A 19,019-nucleotide genomic window follows, 5' to 3' on the forward strand; every position below is an offset into this window, starting at 1 on the left:
AAAATAAAACAATGAATAAACATTAAACTGTATATGATAACAAGTTGTCAGTTTCTTCATTATTTGATGTAATGCTTTGAGATACCAACCTCTCTATCATATCGTAGTCAACTTCTCCCGCAATAACAACAAAATGAATGCGTGACTACGATGTCTTTTCTTGTCATACCGAGATAATGTCATCCTGATTTTGAAACTTTTTCTCGTAAATATGATCGAGAAAGAAAAAAAAAAATTCTGTGATACTAATCACCTTTTGTACAGATCAGATTCTTTATTTACAATCAAGATGCAAACACACACAAGATCAAGCGTATGATTGACAGAGGCAATATATGCACCAATAGGTTGCATATGCACATGCAAAACTAGAATAATACAAAAAATACTAAAATACAAGATTTATACGGTTATTAAATGTATAACAAAAACCATTTTATATCAATATAAATTTTCTTTCGAAGAATTTTGCTTTGTCTTCAGCAGTAGGTTTGAATTTTATTCCTTATCTAATTATTTCGTCAAATAGAAAATACAGGTGAGAGATTTAGAGGAAAAGAGTAATAATTGTCTTTATGACAAGCAAATACGCACTGTTCTTTACCTGCCGCAAATCACAATTATTCCATTTCTATATCGATATGATTTACGACCAATCCCATGGATCGAATAGGATACAAATATATAAGGATACAAGGAGATAAAGGAGTTCCAAACATCGAATAAAAATAAGCAGAAGTGTATCAATAACAGTACATATAATAAGAATTAAACGTTAATGAGATATAACAAGTAATGAATTGTTACTTCTATGCCTTCAGCTTCCGTATGTGGCCTTGTGCATATCATATACAGTGCACACCATATCAGTATTCTTCTATCCTTATACAGGACTTGTAATTTTTGATTGATGAAAAAACAATTAAATCAGTTTATTTGAAATGCACGGTAATTTTTCTCAGGCTGGAGCAGGTTAGGAAGAAACGTTGAAACAAACTGTTCATTTCCCATTGGTAAAGAAAATATAATTCTGAAGAATTAAAAATACTTGTAAAATTATTCCAGTTTGAAGCTTTTGAATTCTCGACAAATGCCACTACGTATGTATTTAAAAGAATAAACAATGGTATAAATTCTGAAATGCACGTTCATATTTTGTGAGGAAATGCATGCAATCATACACCATGTCAAATTCACTGAATGAAAACTATTCAACTTTCTATCACATATTTTGACTGTATAATTTTCCAAATTGATAGTTTTCTGACTTTAAAAAGGATGAGTCGTAACTCTGTCTGGAACTAAATTTCGCCGAGAAGATGCAATACTGTCGAGACCCGTCATTGTGAAGGCCCCCTGATTTTCTTTCTTTTGAATCATTTGAAGATTGTCTGCAAAACAAATTCTAAAAGATAATAAACTGTACAACACAGGTCAATATCAAGTTGGATTGCTCTTATTGCACTTTGATAGAAATACTGATTTCCTAAAAAAAAAAATCTAAATCAATTAAATTTATCATTACCTGTAGATACAAAACTGCTACGAAAACGGCACAGAGAACACCAAAGACTCCGCCAATGATGATATATTTGATATTTTCTTTTGGAGAGCGTTCAGTAGTGCTTTCAGTAGTGGAATTCAAGTCCGATGTAAAACCAATAACAGGTAAATCGCAGGAAAAATTCCCAAAGTCACTCCAAGTTCCATTTTCACATGTAATGATATTACTTGCTCCTTCCATCTCGTAACCAGGATAACAAGAAAACGTGGCACTGGATCCTTCTATCGTGCTTGTTGCATTCCAAACACCTCCGTGAACTGTGGGTAGATCTTCACAAATCTTTGCTGAAGAAAAGAGGCGAAAAGTAATGTAACCGGATAGAAAAACAGAAGTGACAGTCTTTGTAAGGATATAGTACAGATTGATGTGGGCTACTTATGAAGAAGGTAGAATTTTTATCTATTTTTTTGGGGGGGGGGAGTGGTAATATTTTAGCAATGTTCAAATGACAAAATTGCTGTTTCAAAAAGTATTAGTCATCTAAGTCTTATCAGACCTAAAGGCTCCAATGAAAGGTGAAGTATCACAGAAAAAATGAAAATAACGAACAGTATGTGACATATTTGCATCATATGACGTATTTCATACTGATTGTTAGGCCGTTCACGCAGGCAAATAACACTAAAGAAATAGTTCGTAGTTAAAAGTTTGAAGATATTGACACTAAGAGCGTTAATATAAAAGTATGGATTTTATTTTAAACATAAAATGATCAAAAGATCATTAAAAAGTATGGGGACTCTGTTCAAATTATTGTGTAAAGTATTGAACTTGATGTGACCTTCAATTCGACTTTTAGATATATCGATGACGTTTTGTCTATTAACAATGATAGCTTTCATTCATATGTCGATTTGATATATCCCTGTGAGCTCGAAATAAAGGACACCACAGAGTCGTCCACTTCTGCTTCATACTTAGATATTTTATTGAAAGTAGACATTAACGGCAAACTGACAACTCAACTGTATGACAAACGGGATGATTTCAGCTTCTCCATCGTCAACTTCCCACATTTATGTAGCAATATTCCATTATCACCTGCATATGGTGTTTATATATCTCAACTGATTCGATATGCAAGAGCTTGTTCTGCGTATAGTCAGTTTTTAAATCGAGGTAACCTACTGACAAACAAGTTGATGGTACAGGGATTTCAACAGTCTCGATTGAAGTCAGCATTTCGCAAATTCTATGGTCGTTATAACGATCTAGTTCGTCAATACAACCTCGCATTGGGTCAAATGCTGTCTGACATGTTTCATACCGATTGTTAAGCCGTTCTTGGCACACTGATTTTGACTGCGGATAACTCCGTTTACCTGATCAGGATATGGGAATCACGACGGGTGTGACCGGTCAACAGGGGATGTTTACTCCTCCTAGGCACCTGATCCCACCTCTGGTGTGTCCAGGGGTCCGTGTTTGCCCAACTATCTATTTTGTATTGCTTGTAGGAGTTATGAGATTGATCACTGTTCGTTATCTTCACCTTGCATGTTTACGTTCTTGTTTTGAAAGTTGTTTAAGTTTGACGTTATGTTTTTCGTCATTCTACAGTGACGTCACACAGTATACGCGGCCTAAGAAATCGCTATCCCATAATGCCTAACTGGAAGAGTTTGGTTTGTAAGCAAACGAACTCTGGCGGAAGTTTGCTACTTACTTTGATACGAAGCTTCCAACGAAGTGACGAATATAACAGTAAACTGCCGAGTTTCGGCTGCCAGTTCCGCTGATCCTGTCACAGCATAATCGAACACGCATTCCTCGTCACCTCCACACATTTCCGCAACTTCCGGGGGAACATTTGCTGGAGGTGTGAAGGCCGGACGAAAGGAATGCTTTTGATAGTCATTGTAGGACTTTCCAACTCCGTACGTGAATAGAGAAACATTCTCTGTGATTCTCCCTAAGCAATAAAAGCGCATGCAAAATATCGAATCATACAGTTTGACGATAAGAATATATTTTTGATATGACATGAAGTTAACTGAGAAATAATTACATGGTAATCCAAATTTGTCGTAGATTTCCTCTGTAGTTGAGTTTGGTAGCAACATCTCCCCAGTTGGGGATCGTAGATCATTGTTTGGGTCTTCATCAAAATCACCCAGGAGACCTCGTAAAGTTCCTACAATTGTTACAATATCAACTGCTTTTACAGTACAACCTTCTAATAGCCTCCAGCGATATCAAACATTCTTAGGAATATTCATGTCAATGTTTAAAATCTTCAAAAACGAAATTAAGTTGCCTTTCGTTTGTTCATTTAATTGCTCTCTTTCAGTTTTCAAAAGCATATATGATATCATTTGATAATAAATATAGTTTCTCATTCTATAATGGGTTTAAGGTAAGTATTTTACAGACAGTGTTTAAATAACATCGAATTTTTCATCTCTAAAAAACGTACCAGCCAGAGAATGATTTCCAATCACTGGAAGTATGTTGAGGACATTCAAACTCGCAACAGCTTTGAATGCAATTCCAATGGCCGTAAAAGACACAATAAACTCCTTTTTGTTTACATCAGTGTTGACTTGCATCACCGATGCACCTACAAAATATATATAACATGATATAATAATACTGAGAGAGAGAGAGAGAGAGAGAGAGAGAGAGAGAGAGAATTAATGAGAAACTAATGAGGAAGTCCAACATATTTCATTCAGATTGCATGAAATCTTCTAAACTATCATGGATAAGCTCAAGATATACACTGCATATATATATATATATATATATATATATATATATATATATATATATATGTATATATAAATCATAGGAATATCACGTAAATACAAAATACATGGATAATTTAGTCGAAAATGTTCAGAAATTAAATTGGTATTTTGTTTTTGCACGTGCGTGCAGGCATTTGCAGCTAACATGTCAAAAATAAAAGGCGAATATAACGAACAGTAATAAATCTCATAACTCCTATAAGCAATACAAAATAGTTGGGCAAACACCGACTCCTGGATATACCAGAGGTGGGATCAGGTGCCTAGGAGGAGTAAGCATCCCTTGTCGACCGGTCACACCCGCCGCGAGCCCTATATCGATACGGTATATAAAATATGTAGCAAACCTGTAAAAACTCATTTATCAAGATTAACTGATAGAATGAAATACTTGTCATAGAATATACATGTAGTTAACGGAAAAGATAGAAAAATGTCTAGTAAATGAATTTAATTACCTTGAAATTGATAGACATTGGACTCTTCGAAATCTATCACGTCACCATTAACTAAAACGTCTGCAGTTCTGATCGAGTTAAGACGAACTTCAACAACAGCGGAAGTGTTTGGACTTTGAGACACAAAGGATGTGCAGACACTTGCATCCACCAAGTCACCTTTTTATCGAACACAGATGTAAAATTTTAAACTCTCTTTTCTAGTACACCATATATCTTATGTTATTTATTAAATTATCGATCGTTCTTGAAATCTTTTAAAGTATAAATTAATAATATAAACCAATGTGACACACCATTAACTTTTCGAAATTGTTCAAACCGAATTTGACTTTGGAAAGAACCCGTTAATGTTTTCACGAACGTAAACTCTCCAACCCCATTGAATGTGTATCTAAATCCATCTAGAGTAGTTATATGAGGATCTCCATTTGTTCGAGCTGGAAAAAAGATATACATGTAGTTATATTCCAAAATATACTAGTAGTCATTTATTTCCAAAGCCATATACCTTGTTATCCAACCTCACTACTCTCGAGAAATTCTACATTTCCAAGGTATGACATTCTACATTTCCAAGGTATGAAATTCTACATTTTCAAGGTATGAAATGATACTTTTCAGAATTGCTAAGTTCATGTACAATTCCAGTTTTCATTGTAGATTTAGATATCTACATCAATGCTTACCGGGCCGTGGGGGATTATAATTCACACACGAACTATATTTCCTGCGGATGAAAAAAGCGGGACAGGTATTTGTAACAGTGGAATGTTCTCTTTCTGTAACCTTGGGCACATTCTGAGAATATCGACAACAGTGAAGGAATGGAAGAACATCAAAGTAGAAATTTGCGAGGTAGGGTAGGACTCCACTTCCACCACTGTAGTGATATCTCTGAAGAGATCCGCCCTGTCGGTCTCTAGAATCAATCAGATTATCATCCTTGTCGTAACAACATAAATTGCCCACTCCTTGAGGTCTGTAAATAAAGCAGTGACTTTTAAGAAAAGCTTGCACGCGCTTTGTGTATAAAAATGTAAAATCTATTTAGACATTTGAAGCGTCTCATACCCTTTATTGACTAATCGAATACAGTGGCGCGCCTCTCTTCTGTACAAACAGTTACCCGTTCGGGAAAATGAAGAAGTTTTGCTGAACTTATTGCAATCTGGATCGGGTTGAAATCGAACAATATCTAAAAGCGCCTGATCCAAAGTACACGGACAAGGCTGAACTTCCTCTGCTGGCAGGGGCGGTAACTGTCTCTCTCTATTTAACCAATTCTTGCAGAACTCGTAAGCTTGACTCATTGGTAAGGCTAAAGGAAATATGTCGGACCAAATTCCTCTGATGGCCCTGAGGAAGGAATTTGATGTTGATATTTTTAGAATCTGAATTGCCTATCAATATCGCGTCCATTGACATTGAATAATCTTTAGATATAGATCTATACGTACACTATGTGTAGCTGAGTCGTATTGCATCTACTTACTGGTTATTTTTTCTGGTTGGAGATGTCACTCTTATGGCTAAAGCAAAGCTGTTTGTCTCCAGTGAGATATCTGCTGATCCGGACGAACGTGGAACTCCGCGAAGGATAATCTCACTGTTCCATGATAATTGTAAATCACTTCCTTCCTGAAATCGTTTTATTTAAAGAAGTTACAGAAGCGTAGCGTCTCGACGTTTGAACACAACCACACAGTATGCTATAACTATAATTATTTAATTGGTTCAGATATATATATATATATATATATATATATATATATATATATATATCTATATTCATATCTAAGTTGTATTTTGTGGCAAAGGGATTGTTTAATCAAAAAGTAATTACATAACATTTCTATTAATACTGTATGTGTATGAAACGGTGAATATAACGAACAGTGATATCACTCTCATAAGTCCTATCATGAATACAAAATTAAATGTTTGCCAAACACATACTTCTGGATATACCAGAGGTGGAATCAGGTACCTAGGAGGAATAAGCATCCACATGTATTACAATTTTGTAATGAATGATACAAGTAGTAGAACTCAAAAGTAATTAAAGTGTTGTAAATTCATTAATTTGGTTGGAATATTTACCAAACAGAACACAAATTCTTAAAATCGTCGATACCAGAAAATATGTAAGAAAATTTAGTTCTTGGCCTTATATATATATATATATATATATATATATATATATATAAAGAATATGAAAAGTACGGGAAAATCATAGGCAATTATAAAAGACTATTAAGTTTTGGCTTTAGAATACCAATAAAATGTTTTTCTTTTTCCCGTCTCTGAATAGCACTGGCACATCTGAGTTTATAAAATGGGAAAATGTTAAATCGTTTTTTACCACACGTTTCGTGTGCACTTAACTGGATTTGCACTTTTTCCAGATCATTGTTGTACATTATTCATGACGTCACAATATAGACATTTAACGTTCCGCTTACTTTGACGTCATAATCACTGTTACTATGATACTGCTATGTATACATTTTTGTAAAGCTTCTGAAGATGTAATGAAAGCGCTAAAGCTTTACGGAGGATTTCTGTGTTTTCTTTTCATATTTTTTAAATATTAGTATATGATTACTGAGACTCTATTTCAATTTTGGATATATATATATATATATATATATATATATATATATATAAATTATATTTATCTCCCACTTTTTTAAATTCTAAAATTAAACTTTAAGGAAAGACATTAGAACTTATGTGGAATTATAAAAGCTGATAATACTCATAGTATGTTATTTTTAGCTCTCAAATTCTATGTGATGCATTTTTTCAATATTTTAGTGCAAAAAGGTCATTACTTCTTTTCAGTATAATAACATTATATTATTTATATCCACAAGTATATTGTTAGAGGGCTTGCTTGTGTATTGATTTGTGTTAATTATGTTGTGTTGACACCAATCGACAAATCTAGTTGTTGTGAATAAATCAAAAGTAAATTGTAAGTGTGAAAAGGTCAAGATTAACGTATTGTAGCGGAACAACAATGTAGAAATTAAAAATATTCTTAAAAACCTATTGCATGATACTAAAAACTCAGGTTTGAGTGTTTTTAAAGAAAGATTAACTGGTATATTTGGTGAAGGAAGCTGAAAGATTTTGATATGCATAAGTGGTTTTTTTTAAAAAAAAGACAACAAAAAAAAAACCAAAAAAAAAAAAACCAAACTTCTATTTCATAATGAATTAAAAGTAAAATCAAATCAAGCTTGTTACGTCATAATTTTGAATACTCTGAGATTTAAAACCATTTTGTTCGAACCGTAAATCAAAATCTTACTGCTAATGAAAATAGATGGATATCAACAGTATCATTGTCCTGCAGTTCTGCAGCATCCGGGTCCCACGAGATGTACTGTTGTCCTGTGAACCACTCATCAGATTCATGTCTGTAGACTCGATGTTTACTGTCAGCTGGATTTACTGTTACATGTGTGTAGATACGGTAAAGAAATGTAAGATCATAATGTTTTAGGCTTCGATTTTCAAATTCAATCTCTGCATATAATATTGAATTGATGAATCATTTTATTTTGCACTTTAGAATTGAACTCCCCCCCCCCAAAAAAAAAACCCCCAAATATTTCCTTAGTGGAAATATTCAGCGTGGCGATTTTACATAAGGTTTTACGATTGATGCCCGATGTCGGTCACCATTACCTTATACAGCCTTATGTTTGCTGCAGCTACAATTTTACCATGAAATTTTAAAGGAATGAACATAGAATAACGTTTACATATGTACTTACAAACCGTGTAGAGACCTCCAAATGTTCTCGTAATTCCCCGGTGTTCAATTTCTACTTTTATGGGAACATCACCAGTGTTACTGAATAAAGGCGTGATACAGACCACACTGAATTCAGTTTTTCTTTCACAAGTGTATTTTTGTGTTAACCCTTCAAAGTTAACTTTTACTGTTGCGGTGGCTTCAATACATGGTCCCCCGAGTACCAAATACTGGCCTCCTAACATTGGACCATATCGTGGAGTAACGGTCAGATCTCCTGTGGACGAAACATCATAGTGTAGGAACATAGATTATCGTAGAAAAGCCCAAAAGTATATCAGGAATGGTAAATTACACGACATAGGTTTTCTACCTTCAGTGTTACAGCCTCCATCTGTGATGTCACTGGCGTCTATCCGGAACGCAAATTTTCCCGGTATATCAATATTCGACATTTTTATCACATCAATGATTTCGAGAGTTCGTGACGCATTTACCGTGAAAAATACAATGCCATCTCCAGCATTAAATCCAACCTTTGAAATATTGAAAAATATTCGAGTTAAGAAATAATAGAACTAGAAATATTGTAAAATACTATGTAATGTTTTTTAAATGATTTACGTATCTAGAAGTAAAAAGCAATCATATTAAAGACCTAATCATTATCATCGTTCATGCTAGAATGTATTGTATTTGTAAAACGTTAAAATTATGATAGGGATCTATGATGTTTTACACTAAATTCATTTAATATATTTTGTTTGTATATATATATATATATATATATATATATATATATATATACATGTACATATACATATATATATATATATATATATATATATATATATAGATATATATATATATACTCAAACCTGAGCGGGAGTTCCCCCTAAACCAGTATTAGAATCGCCACCACTTGATGTTCCAGTTGTCCATTGTATGTCTTCGTAATTATATATGGTGAACGAGTGCTGCCCATTCGTTATCAAAAGGACTTGAAATGTGTTTGTCTAAAATATGAACATACGGGTATACAGATTGAACGAAACTAATATTTAGACGTTCTGGAATACATAGCTACGAGATACATTAAAGTATGCAAATCTTATTTTTCTTTCCTGAAATTTAAAGAAAGGAATATTAAGAAATATAATCCGCATAATGAAATGCTGATGCAAAGGAAATGCAAGTATAGCCAATAACGTTTATTTTATTGAATGGTAGCCTGAAGTTGTATGATAAAGGTAAGATAACGAACAGTGATATATCTAATAAATCTTATATTAAATTCAAAATTGAGAGTAAGAGAAACACGGATCCCTGGAAACATCGGAGGTGGGATCAGGTGACTAGGAGTTGTAAGCATCCCCGTTTGCTAGAGGGCCGGAGGTGGGAACAGGTGACTAGGAGTTGTAAGCATCCCCTGTTTGTTAGAGGACCGGAGGTGGGAACAGGTGTCTAGGGGTTGTAAGCATCCCCTGTTTGTTAGAGGACCGGAGGTGGGAACAGGTGTCTAGGAGGTGTAAGCATCCCCTGTTTGTTAGAGGTACCTTCGAACAAGACGACAACGTACAACCGTAAAATGAAACACGATCCCAAGTGGCCACAAATAACCACGATGCCTTGAATCTGTAAAACTGTGGAAAATACGTCCGGACCTCCTCGCTGGCCCTGTTCAGTAGGTCATCGTCTGTTGTCTCTCTGTACCAAACTGTTCCTCCTCTCGTTGTGTCCACATCAGCCCAGAACGGAGCGATCATCCTTGCGTTATTTTCAACAGGAAAAGGGTCGGGTGTGAATATCGATATCCTTTGTAAGAATGAAATCACCCCGTTTGTATTGACCTGAAAATGTAAAATAACTGTTATGACATTGATTTGACACTACCAGGTACAGTCACTGTATACATTGTTCAACAAATTATAGTTCAGTAATATTAATTATATCTCCGAACACATAGTGTCGGAGACATATTGTTTTTGCTCCGTTTCTTATTATTTTTATTATTATTCTTAATATTATTCTTTTCTACTTATTATTCCTCTTCTTTAGTGAGTAATTTGTCAGCGCGATTATATGAAAGTGCTAAAACTGATCCACTTCAAACTTTGTGAGCTGATAGGGGGCATGATGAGGGGTGCAATAAACTTTCCAAAATGGCCGCCATTTCAAAATGGCCGCCCAAAACGTCAAAATATCAAGGTTGTCAGATTTCAACCAAATTTTATTCCTAGGGTAATTCGGTGATCCCGAGTTCATTTCCACCATCAAATAAATCTTTAAGCCGCCATTTTCAAAATGGCCGCCATATACCGAAATATTTGAAAGTGTTAAAATCTCTACAACATTAGGGTTCTGAGGTCAATTGAGAGTCCACATTTCATTTCTAGCATCAGTATTTCCTTCCAAACAATTTTCAAATGTTTCAAAATGGCCGCCATGGAAGAAAATGGCAGCCTAGTCCGTCGGATTTCAACCTCATTTACTTTCTAGGGTTTATGGAGGATAAAATGGCCGCCATTGAAGAAAATGGCGGCCAAAAATCAAGTCCGTCCGATTTCAACTTAATTTACTTCCTAGAGTTTATGGAGGATCTGAGTCCATATCTGGCATCAAAAACCATTTCTGACATAGGGAGATGTTCGGAGACATTTGTGTTGGCATCCCAACACAGTTATAGCTCGTTTTTACTTTGCTAGTGCATTTTTGCAAAGAGTTGCTGCTCCCACAGGCACCTGAAGTGTGGATAGCTTGTATAGATCTTATGTACATTATCCCCCCCCCTCTAGAGTGAAATCAATTTTATACAGAACCAATGACTTATCCAAAATATGGTATTTCCCCACCGATTACCCTCATAAGTCGTTCTGAATAGCCATTTTCTATTTTCTGTAAGCTTTTGAAATTACCACTTGTGAGATACTAATATACATGTATGCAAGGTGAAGATAACGAACAGTGATCAATCTCATAACTCTTATAAGCAATACAAAATAGATAGATGGGCAAACACGGACCCCTGGACACACCAGAGGTGGGATCAGGTGCCTAGGAGGAGTAAGCATCCCCTGTTGACCGGTCACACCCGCCGTGAGCCCTATATCTTGATCAGGTAAACGGAGTTATCCGCAGTCAAAATCAGTGTGCCAAGAACAGCTTAACAATCGGTATGAAACACGTCAGACAGCATTTGACCCAATGCGAGGTTGTATTGACGAACTAGATCGTTATAACGACCATAGAATTTGCGAAATGCTGACTTCAATGGAGACTGTTGAAACCCCTGTACCATCAACGTGTTTGTCATTAGCTTACCTCGATTTAAAAACTGACTATACGCAGAACAAGCTCTTGCATATCGAATCAGTTGAGATATATAAACACCATATGCAAGTGATAATGGAATATTGCTACATAAATGTGGGAAGTTGACGATGGAGAAGCTGAAATCATCCCGTTTGTCATACAGTTGAGTTGTCAGTTTGCCGTTAATGTCTACTTTCAATAAAATATCTAAGTATGAAGCAGAAGTGAACGACTCTGTGGTGTCCTTTATTTCGATCTCACAGGGATATATCAAATCGACATGTGAATGAAAGCTATTATTGCTAATAGACAAAACGTCATCGATATATTTAAATGTCGAATTGAAGGCCACAGTGAGAGATTTTTTCTTCTCTCGTAGAAGTTTTTGAATAAATTCTGCTTCATATGAATATAGAACCAGGTCAGCTAACAAGGGAGCACAATTCGTGCCCATGGGAATTCCAACAGACTGTTGGAAGACCTGATCACCAAAGATTACGAAGATATTGTCAACAAGGAACTCTAGCATATTTCAACTTCAGAGTACTTGTGCGTGGAATCAAAGTGGTGTTTAACAAAGTAAGTTTTTGAATGACTGATCACTAGATATGAATATTTCCGTTTTCCGTTTTTGTTGAAGAAGCAACTGTCTATGATGTCAAAAAGTCTAGTCTTTAACTTATCGTGAGGAATGGTCGTGTATAGTGTTGAAAAGTCATAGGTTTTAATGTTATTGATTTGGGAAAAATTCTGTGATTTCAAGTTTACTGAAAGTTCTTTAGAATTTTTTAGAATCACATTTGATTAACACCACTTCTGGCATATGTAGTCGCACAGTAAGTTTGAAGTTTCTCCTTCACAGCTGTTAATATTTCATGGGGAGCAAAGATAGGGGCTTGGTAGAGCACTTACTGGATCCAGCAAGGTATTTTTGTTTGTAAGGGTTTTTATGTAGTTTAGTTTATGTGTAAAGGTGCGCAACAAATAATGTACATGTAAACAAACAGGGATGACCTGTTACGAGACCGATTCACGGGGTATGAATAAACTTTATCGAAGGAACTTCTGCGAATATCTCGTCAGCCTAATGTAGTTCTATTTATGTCTTTCATCTAAATCCCATGTCATCCATTTTATTTGTTGTATTCTGCCATTTATTTCATCGTACCTGAACTCAAATTACGTCCATTGACAGCCTTAAATAAGGTCGTGATATCACTGCGTGTAACGTTATCTGATGTGACAGAACATTTACTGAGAGGTTACTGAAAGATGACAGAACGGTTACTGAAAGGTGACAGAACGGTTACTGAACGGTTACTGAAAGGTGACTGAACAGTTACTGAAAGGTGACAGAACGGTTACTGAAAGGTTACAGAATGGCACAGTTTCCAGTTTCATCTTTTGTGGTTGTGAAACGTTCGGTAGTAATACAATTGATTTGTTTGCTGAGTTAGGACCCTTGAATTTAGAAAATAAATGCAAACATTCAGTTTTTTCTACTTATGACAAAATGGAATATGGAAATCAAATCTGTTATGTATGCATGATTTTTATTTTATGGGACCTGGTTATTCTTAAGAATAGACTGTTGACGGTGGGACGTATGCTTATTCACACAGAAAACGACGCAAGTGATTCGATTTGGGACCGTTAGGATGTATTGTTATACATACAGAATGATTGTTAAATATTTTAAGTGAAAATTCTGTACATCCAATGTTTTAGTATTAAGATTATTCAATGAAGGTAAATATAAAGATATCGCTATTTGGCTCAATGTCAATTGTTAGATAATACCAATACACTCAATATTTAATTCAAATTGGATAAAAAGTAGTTTGATATGTGTCAAAGATATTTTTTTTATCAGGAGCAAACATTTCATGACATTGACTATTTTTCTGATTTATTGCAATGTAAGTCAAATTGAATTGTGGATACAACTTACTGGGAAAAAATCCCTGTTTAAAACTGTCAAATTAAGTCATGAAACAAGTGGGGAAAAAACTTGTTTTATGATTTGCACAACAATGAAAGGGTATATTTCCATGATACTTGTATAAACTGTAATTGATATATGAAACTTTAAAATCAAGACTAATGATACCTGGGGTAAATTTTATATTCTAATGAAACTGTTTTGTAATCTTTATTTTGATTGACTAATTCTTTGAGGTTTGAGGCAGTTAAAAGAAGATTCTAATGGAACTGTTTTGTACTCTGCAGTTTGATTGGTTAATATACATGTATTGAGATTTGAGGTACTTAAACGAGCATCAACGGCACTGAAAGCTGTAGATGTCATAGTATGATGACGTAAATACAACGTCAAGGGTAAATGCGAAATCATTTTATATAAGAAAATGTTAGAATATATGGCGCGAATCTAAGAAGTTTGATTTTCATTAGAGTGGAAATAAGGCGTAAACACACAGAAAAATGCAAAATCGCTGTCGAATCGCCGGTAAAATTCAGTTTACGACCGTTACATTAGCATTAATGATCGCAAATAAGGAATGAAAATAGTTATTTCCTAAAGAACGAAACATAAAGTTTTCCTTTTTGACATCAAAGTAAAATAACGCAAAAACATAACGTCAAACGTAAACATTTCGTGACGTATTTGATAAAGAAATTAAAATTCAAGAAATAAGACATAAACATCAAGGAAAGTGCGATATTTCATTAGAATAGATACACGTGTAGCGGGCAGTATAGGAGGGGAATAGGGTTTAAGCTCAGTATTCCGACGGTCCGAGAGTCCGACGGGCCGGTATTCCGACGGGCCGATAGTCCGACGGTCCAATATCCCGACGGTCCGATAGTCCGACATGTTGACCATCACCAAAAATTTTAATTAATAGAGTTAAAATTTATTAATGTCAGGCATTATTTTATGGAAATTACCAGAAACCGCCAAAATCGACACGGCCTGATTATATTTCTGACCAAAATCATTCAAGTGTGAATTAGATCAGAGAAACCCGGTATTTATGGAAATTAAAACTGCTAACTGATGAAGTACATGCAAAATATGTAGTAAATGACCCTTACCATTGCAGAGAAATTCAACCAATTTTTTTTTACACGGACGGACAAACATCATCAAGCTTTAAACCGGATTGCTTGAAATCTGGCCAAAACACATAACTTTTTAAAAAATAATTATTGCCTTTCAATGTTATGTTTTTTTAAGTCTCTCCGAGTCTTACTCCCTGAGATGATTCTTACATCATTTTGAGATCTAACTGACTAGGTCTTTGTGTATGAATATGAATTTAGTAGTCTATGAAATTATTATCAAGATAATGAGGCAAATGATATTTTGGTCGATGATGAAAGACTGTTACACGTGTTGTAAGTTTTAATCTGTATAATCAATCAAAACAAAATGAATGTTACAATGAGCTGTCGCGTACAGAAAGTAAAATAAAAAAAACTTGTTCACATTAATGGTATGATTTGGCAAAAATAACATTCATAATACTTGCAATAACCATGTTTATGTTAAAATTTGCTCTTACTCCAAGGCAACATTGCAGCTCTGTTTGTTTCCATATAAATCATAACAGAAAAACATGTTAGGTGTAAAAGATTGTCATTTATTTAAAATGACGAAAAATGTGAGTCCTAAAAATACAGAACAAAATTGGCTGGGAGACATACCCGCATCTTGACTAGAAATGCAATATATAAAAGTAATACCCAACAGTGTAGTCCCAGCCACAATATTGTTACAAAAAACAAATGCGATAAAATACAATACTGTTGCAATTATGATTTTCCTTCAAATAACTCGTCACTACTTTTTAGTTATATCCAAATTTATTAGGGAATTCAAATGATGACAAGTGAACACTACAACTATAACTCTCAGACTCCCCACAAACTCATGCACATTGACTCATCTCATCTCCCTTAACTCCTCCCACATTCCTGAAGATAACCAATTAAAGAGTTCGAAACTGAAATTGCAACATCAACAGAAAGCTGGTTGACATTAATTTGTAAAGAATTCTCAAGACAGGAAATGCTTTGATAAGGCTAAACCTTTTATCTTTGCGATGAATGTAAATCTTATAACACTGTCATTGAAACAGTGGGACAGGAGGGGGAGAGATGTCAATTTGAGAAATGTAACACAGATGCTAAAACATCAAAGTAAAAGTAAAATATACAAATTCACTCCTTGCCAATATCATGAATCTTTACTGGAAACAAAAGTGGTGCATAAAAAAGGCCATGAAACCTAGGGTTTAAAAAAAACCTATGTTTGAAACACCCAGCACCAACCATGTTTGTTGGCAAAAAAAAAAAAAAAAAAAAAAAAAAAGGAAAGAAAAGAAAAAAAAAAGCCTAAAAATCAAACAGAGCAAACAAAGGAAAATCACAGCCCCGGTGTCGTTATCCAGGTGAGTCAAGACCTTATCAGAAGTGACTTAATTATAGAAGAAGTTGTTACAATAAGGCATGAAATATGTTCCAATTAAAAAACAAATATTACAAATGAAGTATATTATGCTGGTAAATATCCCCTCTACAAAAAATTTGGAATAAAACTCAAAATATCACTAAGTAACCGATTGAGGTTGTAAATTACAGTGCCATGCCATTGAATGGCGTCCATAACGAAAATGTTTACACTAGTTTATATCAAAGTTATTTTAAGGAAATGCAGCCGAGAAACAACATGTTTATTCCATTCCTAGTAAATTTATAATATTTATAGCATAAATATTAAGATAAAGTCAGCTAATACTGTAAATATTTGTATGTTTTTAAGACTTTTACTGACCCCCTTTTTCGGTTTTCCGCTGTAGGACATCATTCTCCCCACTATTACCAGACCCAACTTATCAGAATGTATGATACTCAAACACATGCCTGTGGTATAGGCTGATGTTTGAAACATAGAAGGAATGCTGTTTTAAAACAACTTTCCATTTTTCTGATTTCTTAGTAAAAATGAGAATTATAACCAAATTTCCCCTTATTATGCAATTTTTTGCAATAATCAACAGATACCAGTGACTAACAAATTGATTAAAAATGTAACATTATACAAATATTGCTGTTTTTGAGGTCAATACAGTGATTAAACCGCCTGAGTAGTACCATATTCACCGAGCCCAAAGAACGAGGCGAATAATGTACTTTGAAGATGACTAAATCATCGTATTGACTGAACCCCCCCCCCCCAGCAACATTCATTTTATTATATGATTTAATGATTAAATTATACAAACTCATTAAGTTATCCATGCCATCTTACTTGTTGACATACCGGCCCGTCGGACTATCGGAATACCGGACCGTCGGACTATCGGACCGTCGGACTATCGGAATACCGGACCGTCGGACTATCGGGCCGTCGGAATACCGGACCGTCGGACTATCGGACCGTCGGAATACTGGGCGGTCACCGGGAAATAGATACACGTGTAGCGGGCAGTATATGAGGGAACTTATAATAGATACACGTGTAGCGGGCAGTATAGGAGGGAAATAGATATACGTGTAGCGGGCAGTATGGCAGGGAACTTATACTGCATCGCTCGAGAGCTAGCTTTTCTAGTGATGTGGTAGAGTGTCTCTCTTGATCATGCAAGTTAAGCAACGGCGAGCGTGATCAACACTTGGCTGGGTGACCGCTACACATTACAAGTTGGTGGCAGCGTAGTGACTCTGGTGTTTGGCGGGAGGCCTGCTTCAGAGCTCTTCGGAGCTTTGGATATGGACGTTGATTCGTCCAGGGGCGACGGTAGTTGTCGTCGGGAACGTCGTTACTGAGCAGGTGCCAAACACTCAGAGAGGACTCATGCACTCATGGGACGAAGCTTCCCCGAGTGGGGCGTTAACCCCGCATGCGGAAGGCCGGGTTTCGAATCCCGGCCGCGACATACCCAAGTCGTTAAAACAAGTAGTGACAGTTCCATCGCCAAACGCTTGGCATCAGGTGTGAATGTCACGAGTCATCGAAGATGACCGTAAAAACGGATGTCCCGTGTCACAGTAGGTGTGGCACGCTAAATAACCCTCACTGCTCAATGGCCGTAAGCGCCAAGCATAGACCTAAATTTTAAGCCCTTCACCGGTCTTGGTGACGTCTCCATATGAGTGAAAAATTCTCGAGCGAGACGTTAAGCAAGATACAATCAATTAATCCCCGAGTGGGGGGAATTGTAGCAGACATTATGAGAGGGAACTTATACTGCTTTGCTAGAGAGCTAGCTTTTCTAGTGATGTGGTAGAGTCTCTCTCTTGATCACTCACTTGGCTGGGTGACCGCTACACGTTACACATGGATTTTTACATTTGCACTTTGCGACCGTTAGTGCCGATTCAACGGTCCCAAACGGAGTTTTATCGGCGACGCGTTAGTGAAGGGAATATATGTATTCCTCAATTTGCAATGTATTGGATGAGAAAAACGTGAAAATAGCAAACATCTATCAATCTCATAATCCTAAAAGTGTAAATTGAAAACAGAACAGACCTTTGAAAACACAGGAAGTGCGCGTGGTCAGGTGCCAAGGAGAAATATGAATCCCCAATTGACAGGTCACACCCGCCACGAGCATTCTGTGTTGATCAGATGTTATACTCACTATTAGTTTGGAGTGTTGGTGATTAAAGAATGGGAATAAAGTGGAGATAACAATATCTGAAGTGCTCCCATCGTCATTCTTGTCCATGGTAGTGTCTCCATTCTCGCTTCCAAACGGAAATAAATCATCCAAAGTTAAACAGAGAACGAAAGGCACAAATTGAAGGAGCGCGAGAACTGAGAGAATCTGCATGCTACACGAGAAACATAAGTCTCAGGATTTAAATCCCAAGCTTAAAGTGCAAATATATATATATATCTAGAAAACTTCCCGGTTTCTAAAGCTACCCAATCAGATGCTTCAAGTTGTCAGACATACTGCTTCCAACCACTTCATATTTGTGCATAGCTCTAATCATGGTAGTAACAGTTGTGAAATACTTAAAAGTAACATTAGTCATGGAACATTAGAATAAAAAACAAATCATATCTAGCACGATTTAATATTTTCATCAATGTTATCTTTAATAACCAATATTCCTGATATGTTTTTCACATCTTCAGCTGAAGGGAGTAGTTGGGGGCTCTGTGATGTGAAAACATATAACTAGGAGAA

General features: G+C 35.6%; 1 protein-coding gene across 1 annotated transcript; it reads right to left on the reverse strand.

Annotated features, from left to right (window-relative positions):
- Positions 1 to 249: 249 nt before the first annotated feature.
- On the reverse strand, positions 250 to 18,686 carry LOC125675017 (protein mesh-like). The gene is made up of 16 exons (XM_048912475.2): positions 18,465 to 18,686; positions 10,098 to 10,391; positions 9,420 to 9,557; positions 8,915 to 9,077; positions 8,561 to 8,818; positions 8,092 to 8,234; positions 6,268 to 6,413; positions 5,847 to 6,131; positions 5,462 to 5,754; positions 5,069 to 5,212; positions 4,773 to 4,931; positions 3,981 to 4,124; positions 3,573 to 3,698; positions 3,231 to 3,476; positions 1,526 to 1,848; positions 250 to 1,391 (listed from the first exon to the last, which is right to left on the reverse strand). Exons 1-16 carry the CDS (start codon positions 18,654 to 18,656, stop codon positions 1,377 to 1,379), a joined length of 3,069 nt encoding a protein of 1,022 aa, XP_048768432.2. The 5' UTR covers positions 18,657 to 18,686; the 3' UTR covers positions 250 to 1,376.
- Between the last annotated feature and the right edge of the window lie 333 nt (positions 18,687 to 19,019).

Source organism: Ostrea edulis, chromosome 1, assembly GCF_947568905.1.
Source record: "Ostrea edulis chromosome 1, xbOstEdul1.1, whole genome shotgun sequence".
Classification (NCBI taxonomy): Eukaryota; Metazoa; Mollusca; class Bivalvia; order Ostreida; family Ostreidae; genus Ostrea; species Ostrea edulis.

Excerpts from the sequence above, each read along its gene's own strand:
- LOC125675017 (XM_048912475.2), bottom strand. The coding sequence starts at position 18,656 with ATGCAGATTCTCTCAGTTCTCGCGCTCCTTCAATTTGTGCCTTTCGTT. Across the intron at positions 8,819-8,914 it reads TGGAGGCTGTAACACTGAAG|GAGATCTGACCGTTACTCCA; the intron begins GTAGAAAACCTA and ends TTTCGTCCACAG. Across the intron at positions 8,235-8,560 it reads TGGAGGTCTCTACACGGTTT|TAAATCCAGCTGACAGTAAA; the intron begins GTAAGTACATAT and ends CACATGTAACAG.